This window comes from Lytechinus pictus, chromosome 16 (assembly GCF_037042905.1).
Source record: "Lytechinus pictus isolate F3 Inbred chromosome 16, Lp3.0, whole genome shotgun sequence".
Classification (NCBI taxonomy): Eukaryota; Metazoa; Echinodermata; class Echinoidea; order Temnopleuroida; family Toxopneustidae; genus Lytechinus; species Lytechinus pictus.
The window spans coordinates 9,452,661-9,474,164 of NC_087260.1; the positions used below are offsets into that span (position 1 = coordinate 9,452,661).

At 38.5% G+C, this 21,504-nt stretch overlaps 1 protein-coding gene across 1 annotated transcript in view; it reads left to right on the top strand.

Moving 5' to 3' along the window:
* LOC135156975 (uncharacterized) overlaps positions 1-21,504 on the top strand; it is a 41,107-nt gene that overhangs the window by 9,740 nt on the left and 9,863 nt on the right. Inside the window, exons 2-7 of the mRNA XM_064111203.1 lie at positions 245-1,330; positions 5,560-5,723; positions 9,048-9,285; positions 11,023-11,376; positions 13,600-13,845; positions 16,194-16,331. Of these exons, the coding sequence (XP_063967273.1) occupies positions 386-1,330; positions 5,560-5,723; positions 9,048-9,285; positions 11,023-11,376; positions 13,600-13,845; positions 16,194-16,331 (2,085 nt within the window). The 5' untranslated portion in view covers positions 245-385. The remainder of the gene's footprint in view (positions 1-244; positions 1,331-5,559; positions 5,724-9,047; positions 9,286-11,022; positions 11,377-13,599; positions 13,846-16,193; positions 16,332-21,504) is intronic.

Sequence of the window (21,504 nt, forward strand, 5' to 3'; positions counted from 1 at the left end):
CGAATATCCCTGGCAGTAGAGGGGTATTGGGCCTGGCAGAGTAAGAGTTAAATAATATAATTTCTTGTTAGTAGATTGAGGGTTTACTTATTAATTCCATTCTTGTAATAGTTTGAATAATGGTGCACTTATATTTAGGGTAACATTATGCTACCCACTGAGTAATACACCCTGCCAAGTATGCCGTGAGGCAAACAACAAACTATAAAATATATACAAATATATATTTATTTATTTTTTGCAGAAAGCCATACGACTGTACAACTTCTCTCTTCAATCTTCGTATAAATCGTCATTCATTGTGCAACAGAAGGGTTTTTCCTAATCCGTCATCTTTCATGATGAATGCATCAGGAAGTGCTACGGGTGGGACTCCCAACGCAACATGAATTCATCAGGAAGCGCTACGTGTGGGACTCTCTCCAAAAGTGCTACGGGTTGGATTCTCAACATGAATACATCACAAAGTGCTACGGGTAGGACGCCCAACACGAATGCATCACAAAGTGCTACAGCTTGGATTCTCAACATGAATACATTGCAAAGGGTCACAGGTACATGTAGGACGCCCAACATGAATGCATCACAAAGTACTACGGGTAGAACGCCCAACATGAATGCATCACAAAATGCTACGGGTGGGACGCCCAACATGAGTACCTCACAAAGTGCTACGGGTGGGACGCCCAACATGAATGCATCAAAAAGTGCTGCGGGTAAGACTCCTAGCATGAATTTATCAGATTGTGCAATGTGTAAGACTCCCTTTGTAAAAATAAAAGGGCCGAAAACGGGATATGGTCGGCATACACTTCGTCATTTTACAACCCCGAGAACAGCCGAGAAATTCTGTGGAGGACCTGTGTGCATGGACAATGTTGTGTGCGGAAAATGTTCACGCGACATCGTCAAGAATACTGTCATGCTCACAACGATCGGGCGAAAGACTGGGCAAAAAATAGCGAGGAGGATTTTGAAGTCTGAGAAAATTCTTTTGCGTAAGAGTAAAGCCCAAAAGAAACCTCGCCCTCAGAAAGTTGAAGGAGGAGACGGAACTGTACCATCCACAAGTGCGATTCCCATGGAGATTGGAGATGAGGTTCAAGATTGGAGTGATATGGAACAAGAAGAAACCCAGGAATCGCAGAATTCAAGCCGACCCTTGAAGAAGAAACCTAAGAATCGCAGAATTGAAGACGATCCATTAGACAAAGCCATCACCTGCCTATCGGAGGGCCGATTTTCGGTCGGGCTCAGGGCTCTGTGCAAGGTTTCTGCAAGAGCCAAACAAGCACTCATAACTGTAGTAGCAGAAATAATCAAAAAAGAGGTATGTGAATTAATCATGTAAGGAAGGAATGAAACTTTGTTTCACAGGAAAGTGAGGAGAAAATTAGAATCTTTCAATTTCATACATTTTTGTCTCACCTGCATAGCAGAGTGAGACTATAGGCGCCGCTTTTCCGACGGCGGCGGCGACGGCGACGGCGGCGTCAACACCAAATCTTAACCTGAGGTTAAGTTTTTGAAATGACAGCATAACTTAGAAAGTATATGGACCTAGTTCATGAAACTTGGCCATAAGGTTAATCAAGTATTACTGAACATCCTGCCTGAGTTTCATGTCACATGACCAAGGTCAAAGGTCATTTAGGGTCAATGAACTTAGACCATGTTGGGGGAATCAACATCAAAATCTTAACCTAAGGTTAAGTTTTTGAAATGTCATCATAACTTAGAAAATATATGGACCTAGTTCATGAAACTTATACATAAGGTTAATCAAGTATCACTGAACATCCTGCATGAGTTTCACGTCACATGACCAAGGTCAAAGGTCATTTAGGGTCAATGAACTTTGGCCGAATTGGGGGTATCTGTTGAATTTCCATCATAACTTTGAAAGTTTATGGATCTGATTCATGAAACTTGGACATAATAGTAATCAAGTATTACTGAACATCCTGTGCAAGTTTCAGGTCACATGATCAAGGTCAAAGGTCATTTAGGGTCAATGAACTTTGGCCAAATTGGGGTATTTGTTGAATTACAGCCATAAATTTGAAAGTGTGTTGGTCTAGTTCATAAAACTTGGACATAATAGTAATCAAGTATCACTGAACATCCTGTGCGAGTTTCAGGTCACATGATCAAGGTCAAAGGTCATGTAAGGTCAAAGAACTTTGGCCACGTTGGGGGTATTTGTTGAATTGCCATTATATCTCTATAAGTGTATTGGTCTAGTTCATAAAACGTGGAAATAAGAGTAACCAAGTATCACTGAACATCTTGTGCGAGTTATAGTAGTTTTCAAAATCAGCACTGCTGCTATATTGAATCTCGTGATGCAGGTGAGACGGCCAGAGGCATTCCACTTGTTATAATATATCTAAAGAAATAGTGGGTGATGTCATCTGCCCCCTCATTGGCGGTTTATTTCCAATTCGTCTAATGCCAATTCGTCCAATTGCCAACTCGTCTACTTTGGTCTACCATCAGTTCGTCCACTCACCACATGGTCTACTTTCATTTAGCCTAATGCCATTCTGCCTGATAACCAGTTGGTCTAATAGCCATTAGTCCATTTACCATTTGGTCTAATTAAACCAAAAACGTGTTAATTGTGCAAAATGAGTGAAAAGAAAATGGGTATTAGACCAACTGGTTATTACACAAAATGGTATTAAAAGAACTGGTGGTTAGACGAAGTGATGATTGGACCAAATGATTATTGGACCATATGGTTGTTACAAGAAATGTTGATGGATGAAATGGCATTGTACTGAAGGTAGACCACGTGGTGAGTGGACGAGTTGGCAGTGGACAAATTGGCAATTAACCTCAATTGCATACCAAATCACCGACCATGATGTGCAATTTTTTTGAAATGCAGCAAAATTTCATGCGTGTTAAATTTTTTTTTCTCTCTGTTATTCAAATTAACTTTTTGTTGGGGGTGGACTTCTACTATGTGAATATTCAAGGGAACGGGAAGTAGCGAAAATGTATTGGAGATTGTATCTGAAGTAAAAATGAGTGTTGTTGGTCTAAAGGCCGCAAAATCTTTTGGTATTCTCGCTTTAAATTTACGTTCAACATTTTTGTCTCGCCTGCAGAGCAGAGAGACTATAGGCGCCGCTTTTTCAAAGGCGACGGCAGCGTCGTCCATATTGAAATCTTAAAGGAGAATGAAACCCTTGAAACCAGCTGAATCCATATCAAAGAGAAAAATCAAATAAACATATTGTTGAAAGTTTGAGGAAGATTGAATGAATAATAAGAAAGTTATGAGAATTTGAATATTGAGATCACTAATGCCATGTAGATCCTCCCATTGGCAATGCGACCAAGATCTGTGATGTCACACACGTACAACTCCCTCATTACTTTAGTACTTATTTCACTTATATTCTCACTTTTATAGAGTCTATCACAAGGTGATGTGTTCTCTTTATGAGAGGACAAGTACAGAGGTTTCACAACATTATATCATTGATGAATCGTTTGTCATATGATTAAAATGAGCAAAAAGAGATGTTTTGGGGTATATTTTCAGTGTCCAAAAGGGGAGAGTTGTTCATCTGTTACATCATAGATCTTGGTCGCATTGCCAATGGTAGGATCTCCATAGCATTAGTGATCTCGACATACAAATGCTCGTAACTCTTTTATTGCTAGTCCCATTTTACTCAAACTTTTGTTGATCTTATTCTTTGATTTTTCTGCTTTCACAAAAGCTAACTTGCTCCAAGAGTTTAATTCTCCTTTAACCAAGGTTGAGTTTTTGAACCGTTATCATAAGTAAATATATGGATACAAGTATATGGACCTAGTTCATGAAACTTGGACTTAACCTGGGTAATCAAGTAAACATCCTGCCTGAGTTTCAGGTCACATATCCAAGGACAAAGATCAATAGGGTCAATGAACTTAAACCATGTTGGGGAAATCAATATCGAAATCTTAAACTATGGTTAAGTTTTTGAAATGTCAAAACTTCTAAAGTATTTGGATCTAGTTCATAAAACTTAGACATATTAAGGGTAATAGCGTATAACTGAAACTGAAAACTGAAACTGAAACTTTATTCTGTCGACCCCTTTCGGAGTATGAGATCCTGCCTGAGTTTCAGGTCACATGTCCAAGGTCAAAGGTCACTGAGGGTCAACGAACTTAGGCCATGTTGGGGGTATTAGAGGAATTGTCATACCTTTGAAATTTTATGGATCTAGTTCATAAAACTTAGACGTAAGAGAAATCATGTATCACTGAACATCTTGTGCGAGTTTCAGGTCACATGACTAAGGTCAAAGGTCATTTAAGGTTGATGAACTTTGACCACGTTCGGGTATTTGCTGAATTTACCATCATAACTTTGATAGTGTATGGATCTAATTCATTAAACTTGGACATACAGTGTAAGAGTAATCAAGTATCACTGAATATCTCGTGCAACATATGGACATACATGTATGTAAGAGCAGCAATGTATCCCTGAAACCGTGTGCGCGTTTCAGGAACATGGCCAAAATCAAAGGTCATTTAAAGGTCAATGAACTCTGGCCGTGTTGGAAGTATGTGTTGAATTGGCATCATCACCTACATGTACATGTAGAAAGTTAATGGATATTGCTTTAGACATCGACATATAAGGGTAATCGAGTAAAAAAGATTGGTTGCACAAGTCTTTAGGTATACTGTTAGGTCACATAATCATGCATGGTCAAAGGTCATTTTGATTAGATGAAAAGGAAAGACCTTCCTCTAAAATTTGGAATTCTAACAGCTGAAAATGCCAAGTTGAATTCTACATGTAACTCATTAGAAATGGTTCCAATGACAAATTGGATTGTGTGATGTATCCTTCAAAGCATTCACATGTGTAAAGGCCACCGCACACCTTACGACCCGACTGGTCTATGACTGGCTTGCGACTGAATGATTAGAGATGAATCACAAGGTAGTCATAAGCCTCGACACCGCACACCTTGTGATCCGACTACCATGCTGTCTGCGACTCACGCATGCACTTTATGCTTTTTGCCATAGCAACTGAGAAAATTGCACTTACTATTGCGTATGCGCGTATACGCGTCCTGCAACTCTGCTGTCTGATTGGCTGGAAGTTGGATTGAGCTTGCGATCCAGTCATAAGGATTCGACATGTCGAATCCTTCCGATTTTCTTTGCGATTTGTCTATGAGCGGTCTGCGACTCTCGAGCTGACAAGAGCTGTGACGTCACATCTCCCCTCACTCAGTCGCAAGCCAGTCGTAGACCAGTCGGGTCGTATTGTGTTGTGGCCTTAAGTAAACTTGGGCATTTAATTCACAGTTTATGATATTTGTTTTGTATTTGCGCTGGGGTGTTTGGTCAGTTGGTAGAGTGTCCGTTTCACCGCCGGGAGGTTGGGAGTTTAGTCTCTGTGTGACTGTGTCAGACCAAAAGAAGATTGTAGATAGCCGTTTCCCTGTTTGGCGTTCAACAATTTACGGGATAGGGCAATGGATTTCTATTCTATTCGAACAATGAAATGTGAATTTTTATGTTCACTTTCAGATAAATTCATATCCAAAGATAAATGCATTTCAGCAGGAAGTCACCCACTCTGCAGTCTCTTCATTTTCCTGGGTAAAAGCAATGGAGGAGGCTCAGGAGAGCTTACCAACCACAGTCAGCTGTATCTGGGCTATGCTACCATTCAAGAAAGGAAAACCCAAGAGGTACATGTATGGAGAAGAGAGGTCAAAAGGTCAAATGGCACGAGACCATGGGGTTCTATAACAATAACCCAAATGGCAATCGCCCCCTAACCGCTACTTCAAGGTAAATAACATCCCCATATTTTTACTGCCGGGGACTTGGCCGCCCCTCCCCCCCCCCCCCCCCCCCGGAATTTCCCCTCTGCACAATTACCCTGGATAATTACCCCTAGTACGGAGCCTTTAAAATGCCATCGACTTGATGACATGGCGAGATACTTTATCTTGCCATGTCGACTTAATAAACTTACTATGGCGAGATAGGCCTTCTTTATCTTGCCATTTCAACATTATAAGGCTACTACATGTAAGTCGACATGGCAAGACAAAATATCTTGCCATGTTGACCGAATAAGCTTACTAAGCCGACCTGGCAAAATAAATTGTCTCGCCATATCGTCCAGTCGATGGCAATTTAAAGGCTCCGTACTAGGGGTAATTGTCTAGCGCATACATTCGTAATTCCGAAGCTTCGTTATTCCGAAGGTTCGGATATTCCGAAGGTTCGTTATTCCGAAGGTTCGTAATTCCGAAGGTTCGTAAGTCCGAAAACGAAATGAGGTTCTGTAATTCCGAAGGTTCGTTAGTCCGAAAACGAAGTGAGGTTCGTAATTCCGAAGGTTCGTTAATCCGAAAAAGAAATGAGGTTCGTAATTCCGAAGGTTCGTTAGTCCGAAAACTAAATGATTAACTAACCTTATTTCGTTTTTGGACTAACGAACCTTCGGAACAACGAACCTTATTTCGTTTTCGGATTAACGAACCTTCGGAACAACGACCCTTATTTCGTTTTCGGATTAACGAACCTTCGGAACATCGAACCTTATTTCGTTTTCGGATTATCGAACCTTCGGAATAACGAACCTTCGGAATAACGCCACAAATGTTCGGATTAACGAACCCTTTTAGGTTTTCGGATTAACGAACATCGAGGTATAGGCAATTTGCGTGTTTCGGAATTACGAACCTTCGGAATAACGAACCTTCGGAATTACGAAGCTTCGGAATTAAGAAGTGTAACCATTGTCTAGAGGGTTAATTTCCGGGGATGGGGGTAGTAGTTGTCAGGGGGCGATTGCCCTTTGGGTTATTGTTAAAGAACCCCATGGCCTCGTATCATTTGACCTCTCGATGACATTTGATCTTACTGTATCCTGATCATAGTTTTACACACATCGCGGACTGACGGACCCGCGGTCTATTGAACCTGCGGACTATCGGGATGTCCCCGATCTTGCAATGTAGCCTGTAAGCAGTTAACACTTAGGCCCCTACTCCACTTTTATCAGTGGACTTTTATACAAAATTTTCCCTGTGAAATTCTTTTTTGTTCATAGAAAAATGAATTTCTCATTTCTTATTTCTTTATGTCACAGTGATTTTGAGCTAGATGATTTTATTTTTTACAGCCATAGCAATGGTACTCCAGAACAAAAAAAAAAAAAAAAAGAATTTGAATAAAAAAAACCCTTGAAATTATGGCCTAAATTCCAACAGAGAATTTGGCCAAGAGGGGGTTGAACCAAGGCCTTTTCAATCTTTCTGTACAATTATGCGTCATTCAGCAGGTACACTGAGAAAGGTTCAATAATTAATGCACAGAAAATGCTCCTCCAAACTTCATTAAATCATGGCAACAAACGTATATTTAGTGCCCTTTGCCAAAAATGAACATTTATTTTTGTATATTTCTCATTGAATGTGCTGAATTGAGTGCAATAATAACACACAAAATCTGCATTGTCCCTGGTTTTATCCCATAGTTTATCATTTTATTCTTTTACATGTATTTAAAGCTGTAGAACCTGTGTTCTTATTCTTAGGAAAACTACTAAGAATTGCCAAATACTAATTTCAGGTTTAATGCACTAAAATATGTGTTTTAAATAAACTTGCAAATCAATGCTTTATAAACAGTCAAAAAGCCCCAACTGTGGCTCAAATAAAAGCAGGTTTAAACAAAAAAAAATAAAATTTGTTTTCTTTAACACATGATTTCGGTCCTTGGCTTGAAAATGAAGAATGTTTCTCTTAAAGAAAATCATGAAAGTGTGAGTATCTGAGTCATGGAATCATGGAAGTCATGGAGATGGGCCAAATAGGACTTTAATATGTAAAGGGATATAAAACTAATTTACCGGGCGTTTCTTTCAAAAGTGTAGTGGAAATATTTTACCTTCGGTTGGTCCGGCAATGTTACTTTTTTTTCCTTGGGGCTCACGCCCCTCAGGGAAAAATAGTAATTGCTGAACCAACCTTGGATAAAAATATTTCCACTATACTGTCTCAAACCCGGTATATTTGTATACTGCACACGGGTTGCTACATGTATTATAGAAAGGTTCTTATGTACACAATCTGCCTCCATGGGAATCAGTTTTAGTGTCAGACACTGTACACAGGTAGCCAAACAGAGGTTAGACTGTAAGAAATGATAGCTATGGGTCATTCCATCTTGATTCATCCAGTGGTTACACCGAACCTCTCAGTTTGTGTTGAAATTTGGTACACATAAAATTCCCCATGGCCCAAGCACAAAAAAAAAATAGTATGATCGGTCCGTCAATTCTCTTACTACGTACGGCCTGCCCTTTTTCTCTGTTTTGACAAAAATGGGCGTGACCTTAAATTTCAAATGGCTATTACGTCGTAACGGGTTGAATAATTCTTTAGTGAAACTGGTACCATTCAAAAGGAAATTTAGAGAGGAATAAAAAAACATGCACCAAATATTGTATTAGAGCGATTTATAAGGTTATGACCTTTACTTTAACCTTGAGTTTGACCCCAGGGCAAGTAATTTTGTTAACTTGATTTATGTGTATGTTGATTATCAGTATGACATTGACTTAATATGTTGAAACCAATAATATTTGATTTCTTCCGCTTTTAAAACTCTTCCAAAGATGCCAATCATCTCTGAAATTTCACTCTAGTCCTGCATGCTGATATTTGTGTAAGTGAAGTGTTATACCAGTCCTATGATGTATGATTTCTCCCAATCTTGAGTTACAGTATGCAAAGAGATGACAAAAAATTAAGCTTGTCAGTAACAAATGAAACATTGATCTGCTCAGGCATGTTGGTGTTTGGCAATATAATATAAGAAAGAAAACTGCTGGGAACTGCAAAATCCTGCTTTCTAGTCAGCTGTACTCCCCCTACAGTGGATACACCCTTGAGATCCTTGAAGCGTCAGCATCGGATACGCAATACATTCATGATGATGATGGTAATGGTGTGTAATTTTTTTCCCCTAATCAACATTCTGTCTATGCTTTCCAGTGATGTAGTTCGAAAGGCTGTCCATATGCTGAACATTGCCCTCTACACTAGATCCCGCGGCTTCAATTTTGTCCAATCGTCTGTTGGGATGGAACTCTTGAAAAAACGAGCAAGCAGGAAGGTATTTACGACGTTAAACCGTATGGCAATATCCACGGCATATGCCCCAGCCAGGCACCATCTTGACGAGATTGGAAAACAGCATGAACAAGAACTTCTGAACTGGAAAAAGTATCTGGTAAATGATTATTACTTTTTTTTTGCATGTTCCCTGTTTCATCACTCCCATTTAATAGCTTTTACTAATAAATCACGAGACAGAGAAGTTCTACTTGCGAGGAGGGGTGCAATTAGAAGCTGATGATGTGAAAAAGACAATGGCCATGTTAATAACATCTTAATCAGGTGCTGGTAAGTCTCCCCGCTTGTCAGGGACAGGGGTGCCATTAGTCTGAATTCAGACTTTTTAATCAAGCCTTTAATAGTGGCATATCTGCAGGGAGACCCCCTGAATATTGACTGATTTTCAAGTGAAACTGCAGAGCTTTGAAAAAGAGTTTTGATTGACCCAATCAACATCAACTATATGGAAATCCACCACTGTCATATCTTTTCTCAAAGAAAATGTGCACAATGACCTGTGTGAACAAAGAGGATCATGCTGAATTTTCAAGATAACTATGAATTTTTGGATATATACAACACATCTAGAAAAAATGTGGAACTAACATGCCTTTTTATAGATGATGACATTGCTGGCTTTCCTGTAGTTGCGTTTGATTTGATCGATCGCAACTCTTCGTAAGACGGGGCCTAGATTTTCAACATCTCATTCATAAATTGATTTCTTTTATTGGATTGTGTAAAATTCAAAAATATCTCTCCTCTTCCTCTACATGTATGTTATTTCTGGTATGCATGTGTGATGGATTTTAAGAAATAACATGTATAATGTGATTGTATTTCATGAAAAGTGTTTGAGGATTCACCTCCATCTAAGTTTTATCCACAATTTGAATGAACGATTGTATTTATTTTGGATTCATATCTAGAAATTAAAAAGGTGTTTTGAGGTTGTTAGTAAAATAATCACCCATGCAAAGGCAGTTCTTTCTAGACCAAATTATGCAAAACAAGAAATTCCTTGACTTGACCCTAGACAGCTATTTCGAAGCCCAAGAAGACTGGAGGGCCTTATTCAGCCCCCCCCCCCTTATAACCTCGTCCAGTGATAGCGCGATTGCGACGAAAATTTGTAGGGCTTTACCCATAGCATAATCTCCAAAACTACTGTATGAGATCAAATTCTGCGAAAAATCTGATTGCTTATTAAGTTTGCTAATTTATGAGCAAAATCAAAAGTTTTGTTAACTAAATAATGCCTCTAAACCGCTAATTTTTTGGTTCACAGACTCTTTATAGGATTCTTATCAAATGTATTTTTTTAATATTTCAACATCACATTTATCTTATGTATTCTATCGTTTTCTAAATTTCTTTGTTTCTCAACTTTTGTTTTTTCATTGGAAATTGTCAGGGACTTTATTTTGACCATAAACAAGATGAAGGAATTTGATAATTTATGAATTTCGGCAAAATACACTGTTTGCATTGGATTTGTACACAAATTCACGTTTTTGAGTAATTCTGGGTCTGAATGCACTTACAAAACGTTGCATGATTTTGAACTGCGTACCCGGGGGTTGCAATATTGGTCTCAAAACTTGTGCGAGACTTCCAAGTAAAAAAGTCAGCGAGCGACACAGTAAAAAAATTGTGCGGCGGGTTTATCACAAAAAAGTTGGAGGGCTGAATCACCACCCCCCCCCCTTACTAGGGAAAAGGCACATTCATCTATGTGTACATACTGAGTATCATAATAGCACTCCATACATTTATGAATGGAGTACATTTAGATACAGATGGCATACAGAACTTATGATTTTATTGTTTTCTTTTTTTTTTTTTTTTAAAGGAAAGCACGCCCAGCCAAGAGAGCTATGGCTTCAGCTACAGCCGTATCTTTCTAGGATTTAAAGCAAAGACAACTTGCAAGTCAAACCCGCAAACTGTCTGCTTTGCAGTGAAAGACCGTGTTCATACCAAGAGAGCTGTGAAAAGTCGTGAGGTGCAAGTGCCCGCTTCCGAACTTGATCCCTATACATTTCTTCCGTCCCCTGAAGTCTTCGCGCGTAGAAGATCAAGGGCTGTATTCCTGGTCAAGCACCTCATCACTAAGCACCTGACGAAAGTCCAGCATCTCAAGGGGAAGATGCCTTCCAGGATCCTTCATAGTCACACCAAAGAAATGGATGAGAAGTCTCAATGTGTGAGTTTGCTCCTCATTTTTGTCTCGCCTCATCAACATTTAAAGTGATTGGTTAACATTGGTTTGACTTTAAAAAAATCTGAGCTAGAAGGTCACACTTGTCACCTGTGTCTGTGATATGTTACAAAAATGAAGCCCAGAAAAAATTGCATTCGAAAATAATTATTTAGTGCTTCAAAAATTGAAATATAAAGTGACCGAAAACACCATCTTAATTTCATCCCATACACTTATGTGTACTATTTAGGCGTCTATAAGACGCCTATTTACAAAATCGGGGTTTGCCTTGTAGTTTTAGCTTTTCATTCTCAATAATGGTTGTTTTCAGGGTTTATTAGTTCTAATACATGCACTTGTACACATGTTTCATCTTGGTTTGAGATTTTTTTTAATTGGCTGCTCACAAAGTTAAACAATACCTTTAAATGTTCGAGGAGGTTAAGCTTTTGAAATGCCATCATAACTTTGAAAGTATGCGGATCAAGCTCATGAAACATGGACATAAGAATATTCACATAACCAAGGTCGTTTAGTAAACTTTGACAATGGTATCAACATTGAAATCTTAACTAAAGTGAAATTTTTGAAAGTTTTAACTGAAAATGAAAATAGGAGAGGAGACTGACATTTTGTGCATAGTTATGATTATGATAAACGATAATTGACGGGGATGGGAGGAGTTTTCAACTTTTGATGAGTATGTCAACTTGTGGCAAAGATTAATTCCAAACCTTAAATCAACCAAGTAGAGCTATGAAAATGATACCAAGCAGGGTTTCTCAATTTCCTTGCTTGAATTTATCGGCCCAAAATGTTACAATAATATCCCAGTTGCATGGGCACGTCCACTATTTTATATTTGCAATTTTAGTTTTGGAGTATTACAAAGGGAGGCGGCATCGTCAACATTGAAACTTAACCAAGTTTAAGTTTTTACAATGTCATCATAACTAAGAAAGTATATGGACCTAATTCATTAAACTTAAACATAACGTTAATCAAGTATTACTGAACATCCTCCTCTTCTTTCAGATCACACAATCAAGGTCAAAGGTCATTTAGGGTGAATGAAGTTAGACCATGTTGGGTAATCAAAACCGAAATCTAAACCAAAGTAGACCATGTGGGAATCAAGATCGAAATCTTGACAAGTCAAGTTTTATAAATGTTGTCATAACCTTGGATAAGATAAGATAAGATAAGATAAGATTTATTTTATTTATACACGGTTAAAAAGCCCAAACAGTTCACAGACTGATTTCCATTGGGGCCGTGTGGAACATACAATTGACAAAGTAAACATTTTTAAATCGGTGTATAACGAACAATATATATGGAACAGAAGCATCAATGTAATATTACAAGGCAACCATTGAAATGTGAAGAGGAGGGGAGGAGAAGAAAAAAAAGGAAGAAGAAGAAGGGAAAAGTGAGAGGGAGACGAAAAAGAGAAAAGACAACAGAGAAGATAACAGAAGAAGAAAAGAAGAAGAAGAAAAAGAATAATAAAGATAGTAAGAAAAAGACGAAGAAATTATATACCGTTTTCAAAAACATCAATAATTTACAACATTAAATATCTATCGTTAATCGATCTAGTTAATGAATCTTTGGACATAATTTATAAATTTTTTTTTTTAAGTCATAACTGCTGCTGTATTTAATCACATAATGCAGGCAAGAATGCCAGAGGTGTTCCACTTGTTAAAATACTTTGCATTTCTAAGTGCTTTATGTGGCATTGGATACTGGCATGCCTGAATATGCCTTTGGAGCATGCCAACTCGAGTTCAAAGACTTAATTGTTAGGCATACTGCATAAGCTTTTGCATTCTACCGGGTGGGAGTTTAATAAACCTGTCTCAAGTCATGATCTACTTTTTTGGTGACTTGTGATCCTTTTCTTCGAGCTAAATCCACACCAATGAAAATTTGGTGCACATAATCTACCTCAAGAAGGGATCACCAGTCATTTGTAAAGTGGTTTGTAGCTTATGAACAGCTTTATAAAACACCCACCTGGTACCCATTTTACCCCTGGGTAGAGAGTGGCAAAATGTGGATTGGCGCCTTGCCAAAGGACGCTAGGCTGCATTAGGATTCAAACATACGACCTTTGGATTACAATGCTTCCTCTATATGCAGTCATATCTTATTGAAATCAGGTCTTGGATTGTAAACAAGGACAGGTACAATACCGTTTTGTCTTCTTCTGTCCATTAGGTTACACCAAGCATAGTCGATGCTAACCCAGGCTCCACACAGGGTATGATATCTGTCCTTGAACGTTTGCAGAACTACGTGCCTGTGAAGGACGGTAAGCCGATGCCATGCTTACTGATTGGGGACATTGAGCCTATTCAACAAGCACAGGGGCATGCCTGCAGTGACGGAGGAAACGGGAATGATCGCTTGGTCGCCTTTCGTGCCTGCCCTCAAGAATCTCGCAAGGACGTCCACCACATAAAAGTAAGAACTAATGCAATGCAAATTACACGTCTTAGGTTTTTTGTCTCACCTGCATAGCAGAGTGAGACTATAGGCGCCGCTTTTCCGACGGCGACGGCGGCGGCGGCGTCAACACCAAATCTAAACCTGAGGTTAAGTTTTTGAAATGACAGCATAACTTAGAAAGTATATGGACCTAGTTCATGAAACTTGGCCATAAGGTTAATCAAGTATTACTGAACATCCTGCCTGAGTTTCACGTCACATGACCAAGGTCAAAGGTCATTTAGGGTCAATGAACTTTGGCCGAATTGGGGGTATCTGTTGAATTACCATCATAACTTTGAAAGTTTATGGATCTGATTCATGAAACTTGGACATAATAGTAATCAAGTATTACTGAACATCCTGTGCAAGTTTCAGGTCACATGATCAAGGTCAAAGGTCATTTAGGGTCAATGAACTTTGGCCAAATTGGGGTATTTGTTGAATTACAGCCATAAATTTGAAAGTGTGTTGGTCTAGTTCATAAAACTTGGACATAATAGTAATCAAGTATCACTGAACATCCTGTGCGAGTTTCAGGTCACATGATCAAGGTCAAAGGTCATGTAAGGTCAAAGAACTTTGGCCACGTTGGGGGTATTTGTTGAATTGCCATCATATCTCTATAAGTGTATTGGTCTAGTTCATAAAATGTGGAAATAAGAGTAACCAAGTATCACTGAACATCTTGTGCGAGTTATAATAGTTTTCAAAATCAGCACTGCTGCTATATTGAATCGCGTGATGCAGGTGAGACGGCCAGAGGCATTCCACTTGTTTTAAGGGAAAGCCCTTCCCCAGAGATGCCAACCGTTACGGATTCGCCGTATTTGTTCCGATTTTATTCCTCCAATTACGGTGTTACGGCAACAATAAAAAGGTTACGGAAAAAGCAACTTTTTTTTTTTTTTTTTTTTTTTGTGTGTGCCTCCGACGAAGATTCTGCTAGGATCGAAAGCTTAGGCCCCTTTTTGACTTTCTAATTTACTCCATTGGCTCTCTTTTATTAGATAAGCAGTTTTCAGCAGCTTCTTTTTGCCATTGAAAAAACAACTACAATACATGTGTATTGTGTATTGCTTTGCTGTGCATGTGTATATATGCGTGTATTGTGTATACATGTATCGTGCATGCAGCGCGTGTGTGGCCAACGGTAAACCAACGGGAGTTTCTCTACTGAGATTTCTATTGCAAGCGCCTCCGCGCGCTGCTGCTGAATACACAGCGAAGTGCGGAGTGCAAGCCGCGGTTCATGCATGCACAATGTCAATGGCGATTGGGTGGTTGAGCGTATAAACGATGCTACTTCGCGGGATGTTCCTGAGAAACTCCCATTTGTTCCTGACAAATATGGTAAATATTCCTGACAACCATCCCTTTAGGTTGGCATCTCTGCTTCCCAACAAAAGGTTGATTTGAATTAATAAAAAGAGAAAAAAAATGTAAAGCCCAACACTGAGAATTTCAAGAGGGGTCAAAAGATCATATTGCATCTTTTATTCATCGCGAAATCAGGCGAGACTCGTGGTTCGTAAACCACCTTGTTTGATAACATATATTATAATAATATACAGTATTTTACCCAGGTTAGCAACTTCAGTTCCGAAAACTGTTCTACCAGCAGGTCGTGCTGAACTTATTAGATAATGTCATGACCAGACCTGCCAACCAGTACGTTTTAGCCGTATTTAGTACGTTTTTGCAACCAAAATACGGCAGTACGTTTTTTCTTTGAAAAAGACGTTTTTAGTTTTAAAAAAAATTAATCTCTATATGTCTCTATTTCATAAAACGTGCACAAATATGGTTATTAGATCAATGTAATTTCAGGTAACTTGTTTTTTTTTTCAATCATTTTGTTCAAACCAGGGTGAAGATATACACATGTTTTAATGTTTTTTTTTTCATCTGCAAGAGCAGTGCGCATTTTAGCTTGCATGCAGCTTGAGCGCCGCGATGAGCGAGTGCGCCAAGCATTTTATTATGAAATACACTTTTTTGGGTTTTTTTATCACAGAATACAGTTTTTCATTCCCAGAGGTTGGCAGGTCTGCATGACCCTTTGCTTTAGCATGGCTACCTTGATCGAGTGCTCAAGCATTCAAGATTTCTTCATACTGGGTACCCATTCACCTCACCTGGGTTGATTGCAGCACAATGTGGGTAAATTTCTTGCTGAAGCAAAAATGCCATGACTTGGAATCAAACCCCAGTACCAATGATTGATAGACAAAGAGTCAAACCACTAGATCACAATGCTTTTAACACTCATAGTGTATAGTAGTAATTTCAACATTATTAAATTGTTATATCATTTGAAACAGGAATCAAATAAAAAGTTCTTCAAAGCATCAAGTTTGACTGAAAGAGGGACGGTCGCCCAGATGAAGGACAGGTTTAAGCTGAGACCCTTCAAGAACGATACCACTGAAAGCTTTCCACGTACGTGGGATTTGTACGAGGTATGTATGTAAGGCATCTATAAAAGTCAGAGCCGTGTCTTTCTTGCAGGAATCCTTCAAGCAGCTCCTCATTGCAAGTCATCAGACATCATGGACGAAACAATGGAGACAGCAGGAAAGCTGCCAGCAGCTCCTCATTACAAGTCATCAGCCATCATAGACGAAACAGTGGAGACAGCAGGAAAGCTGCCAGCAGCTCCTCATTACAAGTCATCAGCCACCATAGATGAAACAATGGAGACAGCAGGAAAGCTGCAAGCAGCTCCTGATTACAAATCATCAGCCACCATAGACAAAACAATGGAGACAGCAGGAAAGCTGCAAGCAGCTCCTCATTACAAGTCATCAGCCACCATAGATGAAACAATGGAGACAGCAGGAAAGCTGCATGCAGCTCCTTAATACAAGTCATCAGCCACCATAGACGAAACAATGGAGACAGCAGGAAAGCTGCAAGCAGCTCCTCATTACAAGTCATCAGCCACCATAGATGAAACAATGGAGACAGCAGGAAAGCTGCAAGCAGCTCCTCATTACAAGTCATCAGCCACCATAGACGAAACAATGGAGACAAAAGGAAAGCTGCAAGCATCTCCTTATTACAAGTCATCAGCCATCATAGATGAAACAATGGAGAAAGCAGGAAAGCTGCTAGCAGCTCCTCATTACAAGTCATCAGCCATCATAGATGAAACAATGGAGACAGCAGGAAAGCTGCAAGCAGCTCCTCATTACAAGTCATCAGCCACCATAGACGAAACAATGGAGACAAAAGGAAAGCTGCAAGCATCTCCTTATTACAAGTCATCAGCCATCATAGATGAAACAATGGAGACAGCAGGAAAGCTGCAAGCAGCTCCTCATTACAAGTCATCAGCCACCATAGACGAAACAATGGAGACAAAAGGAAAGCTGCAAGCAGCTCCTCATTACAAGTCATCAGCCACCATAGATGAAACAATGGAGACAGCAGGAAAGCTGCAAGCCGCTCCTCATTACAAGTCATCAGCCACCATAGACGAAACAATGGAGACAAAAGGAAAGCTGCAAGCATCTCCTTATTACAAGTCATCAGCCATCATAGACGAAACAATGGAGACAGCAGGAAAGCTGCAAGCAGCTCCTCATTACAAGTCATCAGCCACCATAGATGAAACAATGGAGACAGCAGGAAAGCTGCATGCAGCTCCTTAATACAAGTCATCAGCCACCATAGAGGAAACAATGGAGACAGCAGGAAAGCTGCAAGCAGCTCCTCATTACAAGTCATCAGCCATCATAGACAAAACAATGGAGACAGCAGGAAAGCTGCAAGCAGCTCTTCATTGCAAGTCATCAGCCACCATAGATGAAACAATGGAGACAGCAGGAAAGCTGCAAGCAGCTCCTTATTACAAGTCATCAGCCATCATAGACAAAACAGTGGAGACAGCAGGAAAGCTGCAAGCAGCTCCTCATTACAAGTCATCAGCCACCATAGACAAAACAATGGAGACAGGAGGAAAGCTGCAAGCAGCTCCTCATTACAAGTCATCAGCCACCATAGACAAAACAATGGAGACAGCAGGAAAGCTGCAAGCAGCTCCTTATTACAAGTCATCAGCCATCATAGACAAAACAATGGAGACAGCAGGAAAGCTGCAAGCAGCTCCTCATTACAAGTCATCAGCCACCATAGATGAAACAATGGAGACAGCAGGAAAGCTGCAAGCAGCTCTTCATTGCAAGTCATCAGCCACCATAGACGAAACAGTGGAGACGGCAGGAAAGCTGCAATGAAAACTTGCATACCATCCTTTCGCAGGATTCCTGCCAAAGAAGTGGCAAAGACTTTTTGACAATTTACCTCAGCTACTTGTGCAAACTTTATATTCAGTTGTATTCAATTGTATGTGACTGGACTCTCCCAAAACCAACAATTCCTGCCAGGGAAGGTTCTCTGTAAACTGCCTAAATAGTTTGGTCTTCAATAAATGAAAATTCAAAGAATAAGCTCATCTGAAAGAATAATTATTCTTCCTACTGTCAAAATGATGTTGTAAATACTTCTGATAAAAAGAAAATGAGATGCCTCATCAAATTTTCTTTGACAATCTCATTTTCTTTGACACCACTTCTTTTCCAGACTGCTTGGAAGTTTCACAGAGATTGCACTACATGCACACCTTATGCTTGAGTGAACCCCAAACTACTGCCCGTGTTCTCTTCTTATTAATTAAAATTCCCACTGAATATCTTCTGCATTTAATCAATAGACCAGTTCGTAGTTACTTCATGGACAATTTTGGTCAAATGACCTTTCATTTCTTTCATTATGATAGGCAGGTTTCAAAGCAAGATATTACGTAAGCTTGCCTAACATAGCATAGGATGAAGAAATTGAAAAGACCAGGGGTGGTATTCTGAAAACGTTCTTATCTTTGTTCTTATCTTTTATCTTATCTCATTGAGATAAGAAGACGCTAAAATCATTGCAAATCGGTATTCTGAAAATCTTCTTAACGCGTTCTTATCTTTGTAAGGACTGCCTCCTTCTTATCTTCAACACGCCCATTTTTAGGATATAACCAATCAAAATGCGCTTTATATTGGCAGTTTAACCAATAGAAGCGTTCGTTATGTCAAGAGAATATCATGGGCACTGTGCGTACACTGTTTCTGGCGCATTGCGCGAAATAGGAATTTTATACGCAATGACTGATTATTATGTCGAGACACGTGCACAAAATAAAGAAAGAAAGAAAGTAAAGATAAAAAGTGAATAAAGCAGGTACGAATAAAGAATAAAATATGAAGAAAGAAAGTAAGTAGACAGAAAGGTGTCAGAATGAAGCAGGAATAAAAAAAAAAGATGAAAGGAACAAAGCAAAAAATAATGAAAGAAATAAAGAGTAAACGAAAGTAAGCAAGCAAAAAGAACTTAAAAATAATAAAAAAAGGAAAAAAAATAGAACGATTATCAATGATACAGTGAGGAAGAAAAAATGAAGAAAGAAAAGAAAGAAACTTAAAGGAAAAAAGTAAAAGGACAAAATAAAAAAGAATAAAAAGAGAGGAAAAGGAAAATGAAACAAAGAAATAAAGATGAGAGAGAAAAAATGAAAGGAAAATTAAAGCAAAAATAAAGATTACAGAAAGATAAAAAGAAAGAAAGGAAAATTCAAAGAAAGAAAAGGAACGAAAGGGGAAAATAAAAAGTCAGGAAAAGTGAAGAATGAATTAAAAAAAAGAAAACGGAAAAACATTAATGGAAAGAATAAAGAAAAAGATTTTTTTTAAATCGATAGAAGAAAGACACAGAGAGGAAAGAAAAGAAAGAGAGTAAATAAAGAATGAACGAAAAAAGAATGAGCGAAATAAAGAATAAAACACAAGAAAGAAAGTAAATAAGACGCAAGAGTGTCAGGAAGCAGAAATAAAAAAATGAAAGAAAGAACAAACGAATGAACGAAAAAAGAAAAAAAAAGAACCCAAATATAAAAAGAAAAAAAAAAGGGGGGGGGAATTAATATTAAGCGAAGGAAGAAAGAAAGAAAAAGGGGAAAAAAGGAAAAGCACATATAAAGACGAAAGAATGAAAGAAAAAATAAGGAAGAAATAAAAAGATTACAAAAATGTGACGGAAGAAAGAAAAATGAAAAGAAAAGAAAAGGAAGGGAAGAGAGAAAGGGGAAAGAATAAAAGCAGAAATAAAGACTTATTCAAGAAAAGAAAGAAAGGGATAAAATGAAAAGGGAAAATAAAAAAGGAAGAAAGATGACGAATAAATGAAACAAAGCAAAAGAAAAGTAAAGAAATTAAAAGATTCAAAAGAATAAAACAAAGATATTAATAAAGAATAAACTTAAGGAAAGAAAGAAAGACAAACACATAGAAAGGAAGAAAGACAGACAGATAGAAAGGAAGAAAAAGAGAAAATAAAGAAAGAAAGAAAGAAAGAAAGAAAAAAGGGATAGAAACAAGAGACGGGAAAATAAAGGGTGAATGAAAGAAAGGGTGGGAGGAATACTTGTGGGAACTTGTTACTAATAGTGGCCATCGATTTTAAGCAAGAAAGAACGCGGACATCGTGAGATGTGATAACCCTCTAGCTATCTTAAATATTATCACAAATATCGTGAAAGATAAGAAAGAGAAAAGATAAGAACGTTTTCAGAATACCACTTATCTTCATTTTGTTCTTATATTTTTAGCGCGCTTTTGTATTATATGCGCAAGTAATACATTTACGCGCTCAGCATAGGATGTTTAGCAAGATAAGAAAAAGATAAGAACAAAAGATAAGAAAAAGATAAGAACGTTTTCAGAATACCAATTTGAGATCGTGACGTAGATAAGAACAAAATTGAGATAAGAACGTTTTCAGAATACCGCCCCAGGTGACTAAAATAGCATACCAATGAACACTTTATGAAGGTATTTGGTGCATTCCTACTTTGAATGCATATCATAGCATGGTGCACAATGTACTTGGCAAACTGTGAAATACCAGTCGTTCGTGGACTCATTGTTGTTTTTTGTGGGTGTAAATGAAAACCACTATTCAAAAGAATATATGAATGATCAAGACATCAAAGTTGGTGCTTATCTCATTAAGCCCCCATCACACTTATTCGGAATCAGCAGGAATCAAGCAGAAGCTGGAAAGAAAAAAATATTGAAAAAATCTAGAAATTTTTGGGAGGAACTTATGAATTCACCAAACTGGAGTTGAAATTCAGTAAATTGACCACGTGTATCATCATATACTAGTCAAAATGAACCGCAATGGAGTCAGATTGATAATTCGTGCTACGTTCTTGGACATTCTAGGGGCATTCTAAATATCCTGACTGCATTCTGAGTGCATTCGAAATATTTTTGTCATTTCTTTTGGCCGTCCCGAAGGTTTTGGTCATGTTCAAAACATTCGAGAGATATTTTCGAACGGTGTTCGAAGTAGATTTAAATGACCAACTGGTGGTCAAACAATAGTCCTTTCATTCAGGCCAATTCTGCTTGATTCTGAATAAGTGTGATGGGGGCTGTAGATTTTAAACCACCATGTCACTTTTGTACAAATGACCTTCCTCTGATCATGCATAGAATCTTTTGATCATGCGCAGAAAGGAACTACGAACTGGCTTATTATTGGTGAGGGTTATTGTGGAGCAATTTCAACAAGTTTTACATC